The sequence below is a fragment of the Bubalus bubalis genome, chromosome 5, assembly GCF_019923935.1.
Source record: "Bubalus bubalis isolate 160015118507 breed Murrah chromosome 5, NDDB_SH_1, whole genome shotgun sequence".
NCBI classification, from domain to species: Eukaryota; Metazoa; Chordata; class Mammalia; order Artiodactyla; family Bovidae; genus Bubalus; species Bubalus bubalis.
In genome coordinates this window covers 17,392,073-17,405,640 of record NC_059161.1, presented here as the reverse complement: position 1 = coordinate 17,405,640, position 13,568 = coordinate 17,392,073, and the positions used below count along the sequence as shown (strand labels likewise).

At 46.4% G+C, this 13,568-nt stretch overlaps 1 protein-coding gene across 1 annotated transcript in view; it reads left to right on the top strand.

The window, feature by feature from the left end:
* The window catches only part of RGSL1 (regulator of G protein signaling like 1), a 61,876-nt gene extending 56,550 nt beyond the window's left edge, over positions 1-5,326 (top strand). Inside the window, exons 20-22 of the mRNA XM_044942755.2 lie at positions 2,265-2,357; positions 3,405-3,471; positions 4,590-5,326. Of these exons, the coding sequence (XP_044798690.2) occupies positions 2,265-2,357; positions 3,405-3,471; positions 4,590-4,626 (197 nt within the window). The 3' untranslated portion in view covers positions 4,627-5,326. The remainder of the gene's footprint in view (positions 1-2,264; positions 2,358-3,404; positions 3,472-4,589) is intronic.
* Positions 5,327-13,568: the final 8,242 nt, after the last annotated feature.

Below are 13,568 nucleotides of genomic sequence, written 5' to 3'. Positions count from 1 at the left end.
CCTATGCAATATTGCTCTTTACAGCATCAGACCTTGCTTCTATCACCAGTCACATCCACAACTGGGTATTGTTTTTGCTTTGTCTCCATCCCTTCACTCTTTCTGGAGTTATTTCTCCACTGATCTCCAGTAGCATATTGGGCCCCTATTGACTTGGGGAGTTCTTCTTTCAGTATCCTATCATTTTGCCTTTTTCATACTGTTCATGGGGTTCTCAAGGCAAGAATACTGAAGTGGTTTGCCATTCCCTTCTCCAGTGGACCACATTCTGTCAGACCTCTCCACCATGACCCGCCTGTCTTGGGTTGCCCCACGGGCATGGCTTAGTTTCATTGAGTTAGACAAGGCTGTGGTCCTAGTGTGATTAGATTGACTAGTTTTCTGTGAGTATGGTTTCAGTGTGTCTGCCCTCTGATGCCCTCTTGCAGCACCTACCGTCTTACTTGGGTTTCTCTTACCTTGGACGTGGAGTATCTCTTCATGGCTGCTCCAGCAAAGCACAGCCGCTGCTCCTTACCTTGTACGAGGGGTATCTCCTCACCGCCGCCCCTCCTGACCTTGAATGTGGAGTAGCTTCTCTCGGCCCTCCTGCACCCTCGCAGCCACCGCTCCTTGGACATGGGGTTGTTCCACTCCGCTGCCGCCCCTGACCTCGGGCATGGGATATAGTGTTAAGTAAGAAAATTAGGAAGTGGAGGGAGAGTATGATTTTAGCATGGTAAATATATATAAATATGTATTTATGTAATTTTTATGAAACACAGGAAAGAACTTAGAAATACAGTATCAATAGAATTATCTCTGGGTAGCGTGATTATGTGGAGAAGGCAATGGCACCCCACTCCAGTACTCTTGCCTGGAAAATCCCATGGATGGAGGAGCCTGGTAGGCTGCAGTCCATGGGGTCACTAAGAGTTGGACACGACTAAGCGACTTCACTCTCACTTTTCACTTTCCTGCATTGGAGAAGGAAATGGCAACCCACTCCAGTGTCCTTACCTGGAGAATCCCAGGGACAGGGGAGCCTCATGGGCTACCGTCTATGGGGTCGCACAGAGTCAGACACGACTGAAGTGACTTAGTAGTAGCAGCAGCAGTGTGATTATGAGAGGCTTATACAGTTATTAACATATATTAATCAATAAATATATACATATGTATGTTTTCTTAATGCAGAGCAGTTAAACTCAGCCCCTTCCCAGATACCTGCTGTGAGATTAGTACTTGAGCCAAAAAGGGAATTTTAAAGAGAGGCAGTAGGGTTCACAGGGAAGTGCCTGGCAAGGGGTAAGGCTGGATGTGTCTGCAGTAGAAATTTCGGGGAACAAAGATAACAGATCTGTGAACTGTACCAGCATCAGGACAAAACACAGAGACAGGACAAGAAACTTAAAAATGGCCGCTAACCATCCTGAGACAGCAGGAGCTGAGTGTCCTGTCGTCTCAGCTCAAAGCCGCCCCATTCTCACGTCCACTTCCCCAGACACCCACCCCTGCCCCTATCCCATCCCCCACAAACAAGCACCCCACCTGCTTCCTGTAATGCAAACAAGGGTCCTTGAGACCTCAGTGCATCTCTGGCTGACCCCCCCAAATGGTAAGGGAAGCAAGGCTGGCTGGTGTGGAGTGTCCTGCCCCTCTGAGAGTGTCCTCACCTCAGTCCGAAACACATCATCTACCTCTCCTACTGCAGTCACCCCAAGGGTCAATGAATATTGCTCGTCATTCTTGTCAGTGTCACATCAGCAGACGGAAATCAGCAATCTATTTAGGATGTGGGGCAGAATGTCCCTGGGGGTGAAAGGGCTTATTGGGGATGCCGGTGGGGGTAGCGGAGGAGAGGAGCAGTGAGAGGCAAAGGAGAGGGAGCGGAGAGGCAGGAAGGGCAAATGCTGCTCACTCAGAAGAGCCAGAAAGTGTCCCTTAGGAGTGGCCCCAGAGCATCCAGCCTTTGGCTCCCTTCCTCCTGCTGAGTTCCCAGGAAGCAAATGCCCAAATCTTTTCAGAAGTCTGAAGAGGGCAGCAGGGTGCCTTGAGCTAAGGGTCAGGCCACCTGGGTTCTCAGCCTGGAGAGTCCTGGGCCATCTTGCTTCCCTGTCTCAGGCTCACGCCCCCGATCTCCGTTGCAGAGGTGGTGGAGGTGGAGGTAGTGTTCTATGACTCACATCCTATAATCTGAAGAATGGTAAACAGGGGCTTTCTTGCTGACTTACACAGACTTACTCTGCTGGGCACCACTGTGCTGTGCCCCTTCTTCCTTCCAGGAGACCAAGCCATCCTCAGATTCACCTTGTGCAGAGGTATTGAGTGGTTGCGGCCTCAACCTCGGGATGCGGCAGGAAGTTCAATCCAAAACTGTGAGTTGGAGGTGGAAGTCCACTGATGTCAAAAGTCCACTACTCATTTAGAGGGTGACGGGAGGCCAAGTCTCCTTACTGAGCAGGAAGAGACCAAGACCCCCAAAATGTGAAGTGACTGCCACTCACAAGGGATGGGGGTGAGAACCAGGTCTCCTGACCACCCTTCCAGGGCTCCATGCACAGCTCTCATTTGAATAATTATATCTTCCTGATGATGGCTCCTGGTATAGACCCTTGAAGGGGAATGCCTTAAGCTTCTCTATCTCTCTCCTGGCTCTCAACCATTTCCAGGCATGGTGTGTGATCTTTATTAAGAGACAATAGTAACATCCCAATGGGAACATTTTCCTCCCTCTGAGAGTACCTGCTGACTGAAACAGGACCTCCACCCTACACCGTCTACTTTCCAGAGGCTCCTGCTACTGATCTTCTTATCCCTGTAATAAACTCTCTGGCTCTAGCTTCACATTTTGGGGTCCTTGCTACATCCTTTTTTCTTCCCCATCTTCAGCCTCGAGCCAGTTCCACCCCCAAGCACTAAACCTGCCTCTGTGGTCTACATGGTCTCTCCCAACCAGCCTTTCCTTTCTATCCCAGTTGTCAGCATTTGTTTCCAGGCCGGGAGATACTGCTTCTCTGCTTCCCGAAGGCATGAGGTGCCAGCTTGCCCTACCTGCTTGTCCGTTTATGTCCCCTTGTTGCTTAATGAGGGAGGCAGCTACAGAACATTCCCATGATCTGTAAAATCCAAACAGCCCTAAAGTCTTGTGATTCTAGTGCTCCTCTGGCAGATTAATCTCCTTATTTTACTTCCTTGGATCTATGAGGTTGGCATCATGACCTCTGCATCCAAATGAAATGTCTCCTAAGACAAAAAAATACATATATATTGCAGCCCAGAAATGAGGCTCCTGAGTGTCCCTGGAGCACCACTGCTTCCCCCTCCCTCTCCCGGCTCCTTCCCTGGAGGCCGTCCTGGAATGACCTTCCGATGAGTGCCTGTGCCATTAGTGCTGATGTGTTTTTCTCTGTATTTGTCTTTAGCTTCATCTAGCATCTTTACTCAGTCAAGACATGCGATCTCTGCCATGCAGCTGTGTCCTGTCCCAGGGTAGGCATGAGCTGGAAGTCCTCTTCTTTGGTCCAGAAGAAGTTACTTTGTCCAAGTATATGATGGGAGGGGGGGAGAAACCTAGCTCCACATCCCGACACCCCTTGGCATACAGAACCAGAAGCTGAGCCTCTCAAGAGGCTTATAGGCAGGGTAGTGAGGGAAGGGTTTCTCTATGGGTTGTTGCCCACCGCCATCAAAACGGACACTTTTAAGAAATTGGAGCCCCTGATCCACCTCCCAGTAGAATGCTATTGTTGGGGGAAGTGTCCCACATGATCTTTTGTTGCTGGCTGCCCTAATACTCTGGGGGCTTCCCAGGTGGTGCTGGTGGGTAAAGCTCTCACCTGCCATGCAGGAGATGTAAGAGACATGAGTTCAATCCCTGAGTTGGGAAGATCCCATGGAGGAGGGCATGGTAACCCACTCTAGTATTCTTGCCTGAAGAAATCCCATGGACAGAGGAGCCTGGCAGACTACAGTCCATAGGGTCGCAAAGAGTGGGACTTGACTGAAGCAACATAGCACACTAATACTCCAGTCCTCCAGAGTATCATGTATAAGACAGGAAAGAAGAGCTATTCTTCTGCATGGCCAGATATTGCAATAAGGATGGAAAGGATTTGAGACTGTCAAAATCCGATTTAGCCTAATTCACTTCTGTACAAGCATCAGAGCGGGACTGATGGTAAGTTAGGGCTATAGGAGAATCCCTAGGGGCGTCATGGAAACAGTGCCAAAGAGCTACTGGAAGGTCAAGTTTATAGACAGTAGGCTCTATGAATGGCAGGCCTGGCTTCTCACCAGCCATCCCACCTTCTCAGATCTGCTGCAAGTCCAACAGGGGCTTGGAGCTGCCCAAGTATCATTTGCTGGTGCTGGTGCCTGGAAGACAAGCCAGAAACTTTGGGGGCTCTTTGCACAGAAAGACAATGGGTTGCTTCAGAGTTACAAGTTCTTGAAGAGGAAGATGAGGATAAGAATGCTGGGGGTAAAAGGGTTTCGGTTTTGGCCATCGCCACACTTGAAGGGGAGGACAGCAACCAACCAGCAGAGAGTACAGCGCTGGTTACCTCAATGCCACTGTGATAACTGGCCACTCTTCTCTCTTCCTTCAGACCAAAATTACCCAGCACCAAAAAGGAGAAGAAGTAATAAAGTCAGACCCCAACAGAGGCACATCATCTCTCAGAAGCCTCCTCCTGCTGACAGAACCTTTTCTGCTCAGAAATGAAATGCCCTGACGCCATCTGCCCCCAGAAAGATCAGTGGGGGAGCAGCCCGGACATTGCGGGACCAGACTGTGGTGGCTAAGATGGGAGTGGAGAGAAGCACCTCTGCCCCCCACCCCATCCCATCCTGGAGTCAGAGACAGTCTTTCCATGGTGGGTGTGCAACAGAACACCTACCCTCGGGGTCTGGAAACCTGTTACACTCTGCAGCCACATGGCCTTGAGCAAATCCTTGATGCAAGGTGGTTGAAGAATCCCAGGAGACCTATGTGCAAATGGCATTAAACACTCTAGGAATCAAGGTACTGTTTTATCAGATCGGATCTTTTGTTTCAAGGATCCTCCCATTCGGACAATGACTCACACCCCCGTTGTCTCAGCAGATCCTCACAACCCTGTGAGTGACCATGTCTGAGATCATTTATTTTTAAATAGATGAAGAGCTGGCACACAGAGAAGGTAAATGAATTTCAGAGTCTGGACCAGAACACACCACTTCCAATTCTCTGGCCAGTTCTCATTGCATGGTGACCATCTGCACAGCTTTCTACACCAAAGGAAGAGTTCTTCCCTGGAATTCTGTCCATTTGCCAAATTAATCAATAAAGAGACTCAGGAAAATGTCTAGCCTACAAGCCAAATTACTGTCATCAGAGTGACAAGGCCCATTTTCTGTCCTTTGAAGACAATTGGGAGCAAAATGAGTCAGAATATCCTAAATAAGCCCTCCACATGGCTCATTGATTCCATGGGTTGCAGGACAAGGGAAAATTATAAAGCTTATTGGAGAATCTGGTCTAATTTCCAAACAAAGTATCCTGCTATGCTGATGACCTCTATTCCCTAGACTTTTCTCAAGATGATAAATGTTAAGATGTGAGGACAGCAGGACTCATGCTCACCCAGGACTGTAGAATCATCTGGGTGGGGCTGTTGGACCTGCTATGACAGGTCCAGGAATACTGTAGGCAAATATGCCTAGGGCGGGTCTGGATATAGGCAAGGAGTGGGGAGCCTCTTGGGCACTGGGACAAAGTCCAGCAGAGCAAGCATCCAACATAAGGGGACCCAGAGGAAGGGAGTAAGGCCTCCTCCTCCCCCAACAGGGCCAGGGCTCCAGAAAAGGACTTCAGTTAACAGAAGCAGCAGAGGGCATGAGACAGAATTCCAGTTCCCAAAACTCAGGCAAGAAACTAAGGAAAGATGCCAGGAAAAGGATGAAGAAGAGCTCTGTTACTGGAACTGAGGTACCAGGAATGAGCTTGGTCCAAAAGAACAGAAATCAGAACATGGAACCAGAGAAGATGTCAGGCCAGCAACAAGGTGACGGACGAGGATCTAATAAACTACCAACTCAGGGCCGTGGCCTGCCTACCCTTGCAGTGGCCTGAGGCAAGGCTGGACCCATAGGCTGGCAGTAAGTGGGTCCCACTGAAGGAAAAGAAAGGTTGTTCAGTGGGCTCATTCATAACTGTGATCTTTGCTTGTTTTTCAATTCTCTTTCTCTCTCTGCACGCTCACTCATAGGTGTATTCATGCACAGGTGTGCAAGCATATGCAAGCATGTTATTTAAAAGGCCACATGACACTTAGGAGGACCACTCTGAGTAGGAAAAAACTGTACTCTTTCATTGAGTCTCACTGATTGCTTCCCATGGTTTCTTATTCTCTCACTTCAGAGATCCCTGAAGTGAGAGAATAAGAAACTTCAGATCCTCAGAGATCTGGTGTTAGAGATTACACCAGAAGTAGGTAAATGTCCCAAAGTCAATCACCTGTAGGATGCAGGTGGGTCATGTGAGAGGGTAAAGTAACCCCCAAGGGATAACAAGGTGGTAGAGGCTGTGATGAGCTCAAAGGGGACACAGCTCAAAGGGGACATTGACAATCAGCTCGAGCTGCAAACCCAGTGCTGTCAGAGTTCTTTACTTGGGAAAAAATGAAAGAAAGAAAAGGAAGGAGGAAGTGAAAGAGGGAGAGAAGGAAGAGGGGGAGAAAGGGGGAAGGAAGGAAAAAGAAAAATAAAAAAGAACGAGATGTCTAGAATTTTTATAACATGTGCAGGGTAAGCAAAACCTGGATGTGGGCAAGCTTGGTCCACAGCCCAGTGAGCTGCAGTTTTTTCTTTGAGCTATTTCTTTTTCTGTGAAATTATGTTTGGGTCCTGGATCATCAGAATGAAGAAAGAGATGTCCCCACAATAGACCTACAGGGGCCATGGACCTCTAAGGAAAGGGCTGAGGCAGAAGAGACAGGTAAGGAAGCTGGTCTACTCTTGTCCCTTGTATTCTTTTTCTTTTTAATTAATTAATTAACTGTGCTGAGTCTTAGTTGCCTCGGGCAGGATCTTTAGTTGCGGCATGCAGACTTTAGTTATGGCTTGTGAGGTCTAGTTCCCTGACCAGGCATCAAGCCTGGACCCCCTGCATTGGGAATGTGGAGTCTTAGCCACTGGACCATCAGGGAAATCCCTTGTATTTGTTTTCTGTTGCTACCATAATGAATGATTGGAAACTTAGTGGCTTAAAACAACATCAAATTATTACCTGACAGTTGTGAAGGTCACAAGTCTGACCTAGGACTCATGGGGCTAACATCAAGGTGTGCAGGACTGCATTCCTTTATAGAAGCTCTATGGATGGATCCATGTCCTTGCTAGTTCAGGTTGTTGGGAGAATCCAGTCCCTGTGATTGGAGACTAAGGTCTTGTTTCCTTGCTGACTGTTTCCTTGCTGACTGTCAGGCTTTCTTTGCCCAGTTGAAAAAGCCTCAGCTCCTTAGTGGCAGACACAAGACCGTTGACAACTCGACCACAGGCTAGGTTTCCACATTCATCTCTTGCCTCTCCTGCTCATGAACTCCAACCTCCAGCAACATGATTATCTAAAATGACCTTCCCTTTCTTCTCCACTGGGTGATAAGAGACATCACAGCACTGACATCTTCTGATTATCTCCTTTCTCCTTTTACCCTTCTGTTTCTGCAACAGTTTCCCCCCACTTCTCAGAGATACCTGTTTGTGTATGGGCTTCCCAGGAGGTGCTAATGGTAAAGAACCCACCTGCAAATGCAGGAGACATAAGAGGCATGGGTTCAATCCCTGGGCCAGGAAGATCTCCTGGAGGAGGAGATGATAACCCACTCCAGTATCCTTGCCTGGAGAATCCCATGGACAGAGGAGCCGAGCGGGCTACAGTCCATGGGGTCGCACAGAGTCAGACATGACTGAAGCGACTTAACATGCACGTCTGTGCCTCGCTTACTAGACTATATACTTTTACAGGGCAGAGACCATGTCCTATTGTTCTTCATACCTCCAACACCTAGCACAGTAATGCACGTAATAGTTGAGTCATCAATACACATTGAAAGCATTTGTAAGCAAACTGTGCTGGGCACTGAGAATGGAGTGGAGAAAACAGAATATGCAGTTCATGGCTGCCCTGACCTTACAGCCAATTACGCTGACCTCGCAGTCCATTAGAGTAGACGGTGCTGTTAACCAGAAAATCAAATTAGTAATCAATACAATTGTGACCAGCACAATAAAGAAGAAATATCCAAATTTCCTTATGAAACATTTTCATATTCCAGTAATGCTTGATGCTTTCAGAACTTTGTTTTTTAAAGGAAGCTCATATAACCCATTCAGACTAAAGGCTGACAGAAAGAACAGAGCAAAACAGAGCAAAAGAGCCTGAGAGAGATCTGTCTTCCACCTTCCGGAAGCTTTTCAGTTCTGTGGGCCTAGAAGCGATATAAATCGCTCCTCTTTCTGTAGAAGTAGTCCATCATCATGAGTGCCTCCAAATGACCCAGGTGTCACTGCAGAAGAGAGGCGCTCTCCTGTGCAGCACCTCGGGGGGGCTGGTCCTCACCCCTGCTCCTCAACCAGCTCCGCATATCATTAGCCAGAATAGAAGACAGCCATGTTTACAATTGTGGGCCTCCCATAGTCTCATTAAAGGGCACAGGGATGTTACTTCCCAGAAGACTCCTAAGGTCACTTCCAATTGAAGAGGTTAGTAGAAATACTACTCCCCATTCTGGATCAAAACCAGGGGCCAGCCATTGTCGTCCAGAGTCTCTGGCACATGGGTGCTCCCCTGTCCAGCAGAGCCCAAGCAGGAGGCCCTGCTGCCTTTCCTTCAGAGTTCCAGTTTCCCCTGACGCAGGCTGGTTTTCTCTCCATTCCTTAGGAACTCTGTGATCACCAGCAAATTACTCAACCTCCCTGAATTCCCAACACCCTTCTCTGTGAAATGGAGGTGACAGTGTCTACCCTCATAGGGTTGTGTGGAGAGTAACCTGAAGTCTTGCAGGCCAAGTGCACACCACAGGGACCAGGCACCAAGTTGGGGGCGGAGACATTAGTTGCTGGTTCCCTCTTTCCATCATTTCCCCTAACCTCTCAGAACATGAAGAAAGTGATTGACCAGGAGTGGTATAACCAAAGAGCTAAATCCTGAGAAAATTCTAAAAGGACTTCCTCCAATAAGATACATGGTCCATGGAGGTGTGAATCTTTACCATCCCTTTAACAGCAGAGTCCCTCTGGAGTTTTCATCTCTCAGACTTGTCCACACTGAGCCTCCATAAATTCATTAGTTACCCTGCCTATCTAACTTATATGCAGAGTACATCATGAGAAATGCTGGGCTGGATGGAGCACAAGCTGGAATCAAGATTGCCAGGAGAAATATCAATAACCTCAGATATGCAGATGACACCACCCTTATGGCAGAAAGTGAAGAAGAACTAAAGAGCCTCTGGATGAAAGTGAAACAGGAGAGTGAAAAAGTTGGCTTAAAGCTTAACATTCAGAAAACTAAGATCATGGCATCCAGCCCCATCACTTCATGGCAAGTAGATGGCGAAACAGTGGAAACAGTGACAGACTTTATTTTGGGGGGCTCAGGCAATGGCAACCCACTCCAGTACTCTTGCCTGGAAAATCCCATGGATGGAGGAGCCTCGTAGGCTGCAGTCCATGGGGTCGTGAAGAGTCGGACACGACTGAGAGGCTTCACTTTCACTTTTCACTTTCATGCATTGGAGAAGGAGATGGCAACCCACTCCAGTGTTCTTGCCTGGAGAATCCCAGGGATGGCAGAGCCTGGTGGGCTGCCATCTGTGGGGTCGCACAGAGTAGGACACGACTGAAGCAACTTAGCAGCAGCAGCAAAATCACTGCAGATGGTGACTGCAGCCATAAAATTAAGACGCTTACTCCTTGGAAGGAAAGTTATGATGAACATAGACAGCATATTCAAAAGCAGAGACATTACTTTGCCAACAAAGGTCCGTCTAGTCAAGGCTATGGTTTTTCCAGTAGTCATGTATGGATGTGAGAATTGGACAGAGATCTTGGTTTGTTTACTGTAGTGTTTCTTGTTCTTTAATCACTGAAGATAGCAAAACACTGTTCTCGCCATGACTCATGGGGCATAATCACCTCCTTCCTGGATTTCTGGCCACTGAGGCTTTATCATGAAAGAAATACAAAGCTATCATACTTCAGTCACTTTCATTTGGGCTTTATTAAAAGAGCTACTGAGTAAAATCCTACTTGATTATCTCAATTTTACAAAATCACAAAAACAGAATCCCACCTAATACTCCAGAAGAGGAGAGAATTTTCAGGACAGAAAGACAGAATGAAAGTCTCTGGATTGATAGTTCTCCCTGCTGGAGTTCACTCCTCCTGGAAACACAAAATCACTTTAGGATTCTTGTGTTAAGCTTTCATAGGCTTATATTAGGGATAAACATAGCGATAGGCACATACTAATCTTTAAAAACAATAAGAATAAGTATTATTAATGTCTAATCCTGTTAATGTTTCTCTAGAGCCTCTGAAAATCCAATCCCCCTGTTTTATTCCACTCACTTCTATTTGTTATCAGCCTTTCTTAAGCTAAGCAAACAGTCCATAAAGCAATTAAAGCATGACTCCGGTGAAAAACACTGTGGAAGAAATGAGACATTGTGACCCTTTTCCCCTTGATATTTCTATTTCCTGCAATAGGAGAAGAGAGAAGGAGCATAAAAGATTTGCTGCAAGCCTGTCATGAGCTAGGTGATTAACAATAGCAGCAACTGATATTAAGTGCCTCCTATATGTCAGGCACTGTGCTGGCCATGTTGGCAATCCTGAGAGCCCAAAGGGAAAGTTGGGTTTCCCAACATTTCCTCTGGAGGAAGGTTCTGCTGCACTTTACCCAAAGCATCCTGAAACCCCACTGTCGTGAAGTGGAGGAGAGTGGGCAATGAGAAGAAGCTGCCCTTGGAGTGAGCCCCATGACTTACCAGCTTCCCAGGCTGCAGGAGGAACCCTTCAAAAATCAATTATAGTGAATTTAAGAAGCATCTCCTATGCACCTATAACATGTCAGACACTGTACCAGGCTCCAGGGAAACAGGCATAAACACCACCTACCTCTGAATATAGCACGTGGGGTACAGTTGTTGCCTTAAGTGTGTGCAAGCTAACAGCAAAGAAAGTTTCATCTGCAAACAAACTTCAGAGGAAGCTGGGCTGGTGCGAGGGATGACAGACTGAGAGTCCATGGGCCTGACTCTATTACCACTTGGTTCTTCCACAGGCCAGGGGAAGTTAGGGACCTGACATCTGCTTCTCTTACAGGCAAATGTCTTGAAATAATTTGAGAGACACCAGAAAGCGTCCTAATGTCCTTTGCTGCCTCCCACACGACACCTGCTGTCACACTTTTCAATTGTGTATTTTTCGGGCCCTCAGCATTCATTGAGAGACCCATATTAACATGACAGAGCCCCCGGGGGCGGAAGGATCAACCAAACAATGAATTTTACCAAACCACCTATTCAGTGCCAAACACAAGGAACAAGAAAAAAAATCTCGACCTTCTAGATGTTTATATATTAAAGAAAGGCTTATAATGAGATAATTCTAACTTAATGGTGACATATTACACTCATAGAAGCATTTACTTCTCCAGTCAATAAAAATATATCAAAATTTGCTTTGTTCCAGGCACTGTACTAAGTGTCAGAGATGGAATATAATGGTGAATATGACAGCATTCCTGCTATCACGGAGCTTATGTTCTCATCATCATGAAGAAGAAAGGTTTTTTTTTATGTGAAAAAAATTTTATAATCTCATATAAAATTCAGATAGTGCTATGGTGTCCTCAAAAACAATGACAGTTAGGAACAACTTTGGATAAGGGGAAGTCCCATCAAAGTACAGACACTGTAGCTGAGAACTAAATGATGGAAAGGAACTAGATACAAATTCCAGGCAGAGGGGTGAACAAGAGCCACAAACTCCAGGAGGCAAAGGTCTCAGCATTCTCGAAGAACAGAGATAAGGCCAGTATGGGAGGAGTTGAGCCTGCCAGGTAAGAGAGCAAAGCAATGGGCACAATAATACAGATGCCGTCCGCTCACATAAGGCCCTGCATATGGTGGCAACAGTTGGGTTTTATCCTAACTGCCATGGAAACTCACTGAAGGATTTTCATCAGGGAAGTGACCCGACGTGACCCATGTTTTTTCAAGATCATTTTCTGGATAAAAGATTATTGGAGCATGAGGACGAAAGCACAGTAGCCAATTTCAAGGCTCATGTTTCAGTCCAACAAGAAATGATGATGGTCAGAGCACAGCAGACACAAATGGCTGTGAACAGATTTAGAATTTATTTTGGTGCGAGAACCTACTGGACTTGTTAATAGACTGGATATGGGGGCACGGGGGGAAAAGAAGCAAAAGACGGATAATTTGTAGGCAACTAGGTGGATAAATTTCAGAACATGGATATCATCTGCCTGTTTATGATGATACTAGTCACAGCTCTTGAAAAGAACACTACAGGGAAAGAGAAAAGAGTGACTTGCTTGAGGATTAATTTGGGGACACTCAGTGTTTAGCTTTTGAGCAGAGGAGGAGCTAGCTGGCAAAGGCCAGCGGGGAGGAAAGCAGGTGAGTGTGATGCTGAGGGTGCTAAAGAAGACAGAGGCATGGGCAAGAGAACAGTTACCTGAATCAGCTGTGGTATAAGCTTAATGAAGACAGAGAAGGACCATTGGATTTGGTTGCTCTGAAGGTCATGGGTAATTTTGACCTCCTAGGCTTAATGAAGGAATGGATGAAAAGCCCCAAGACACAGTGACCACCCAGCCTACCTGAACTCCTGTAGCTGAGGACTAGATGATGAAAAGGATGATGAAAAGCCATCTTTGACTGTCCAGAAAAACCACACTCTATGGACTTGCAGAACTGGGTTTGCACCTTGGCTCTTCCACTTACTACCCATACTTAGCAACCCTTTCTGGGCATTAGTTGTATCTTATATAAAATGGGAATAATTGCATCTTATGGCAATGTCACATGTGTTTCAGGATGTCATATGTAAAAGTATTCGGCTCTAGAAAGCGCTGAGTGCTCAAGAGGTGGTAATGATTATTCTTAACATAATTTTCTCTCTTATGTTGCTTGTTTAGTGCATTCTAGGCAGGCAAGCTCCCTTCATCTCTGTGTAACTGGCACCTCTGCTTGACAAATCCATGCACAGAATCACTGTGCCTAACACAGTACCTAACATGAACTACAAGCTCAATTAAATGTTTGTGATAATGGCAACTGAATCAGAAATATTTGCAGCATATCCACAGAAACCCTTAGAGAATTAAAGCAGGGAGAAAAATGATCAGATCTTTTTCTATAAGGACACCCAGGGTGTCTCAGATTAATGGAGGGCTAAAATTAGGTTCCTTTTCCCATTACTAAAGAGCAGAATGCCTTTCTTAAAATTTACCCAGGAGTTAATCATTGAGCATTTCCTACTATAGATATCACCACTCTCTAAAGAGGAAATGT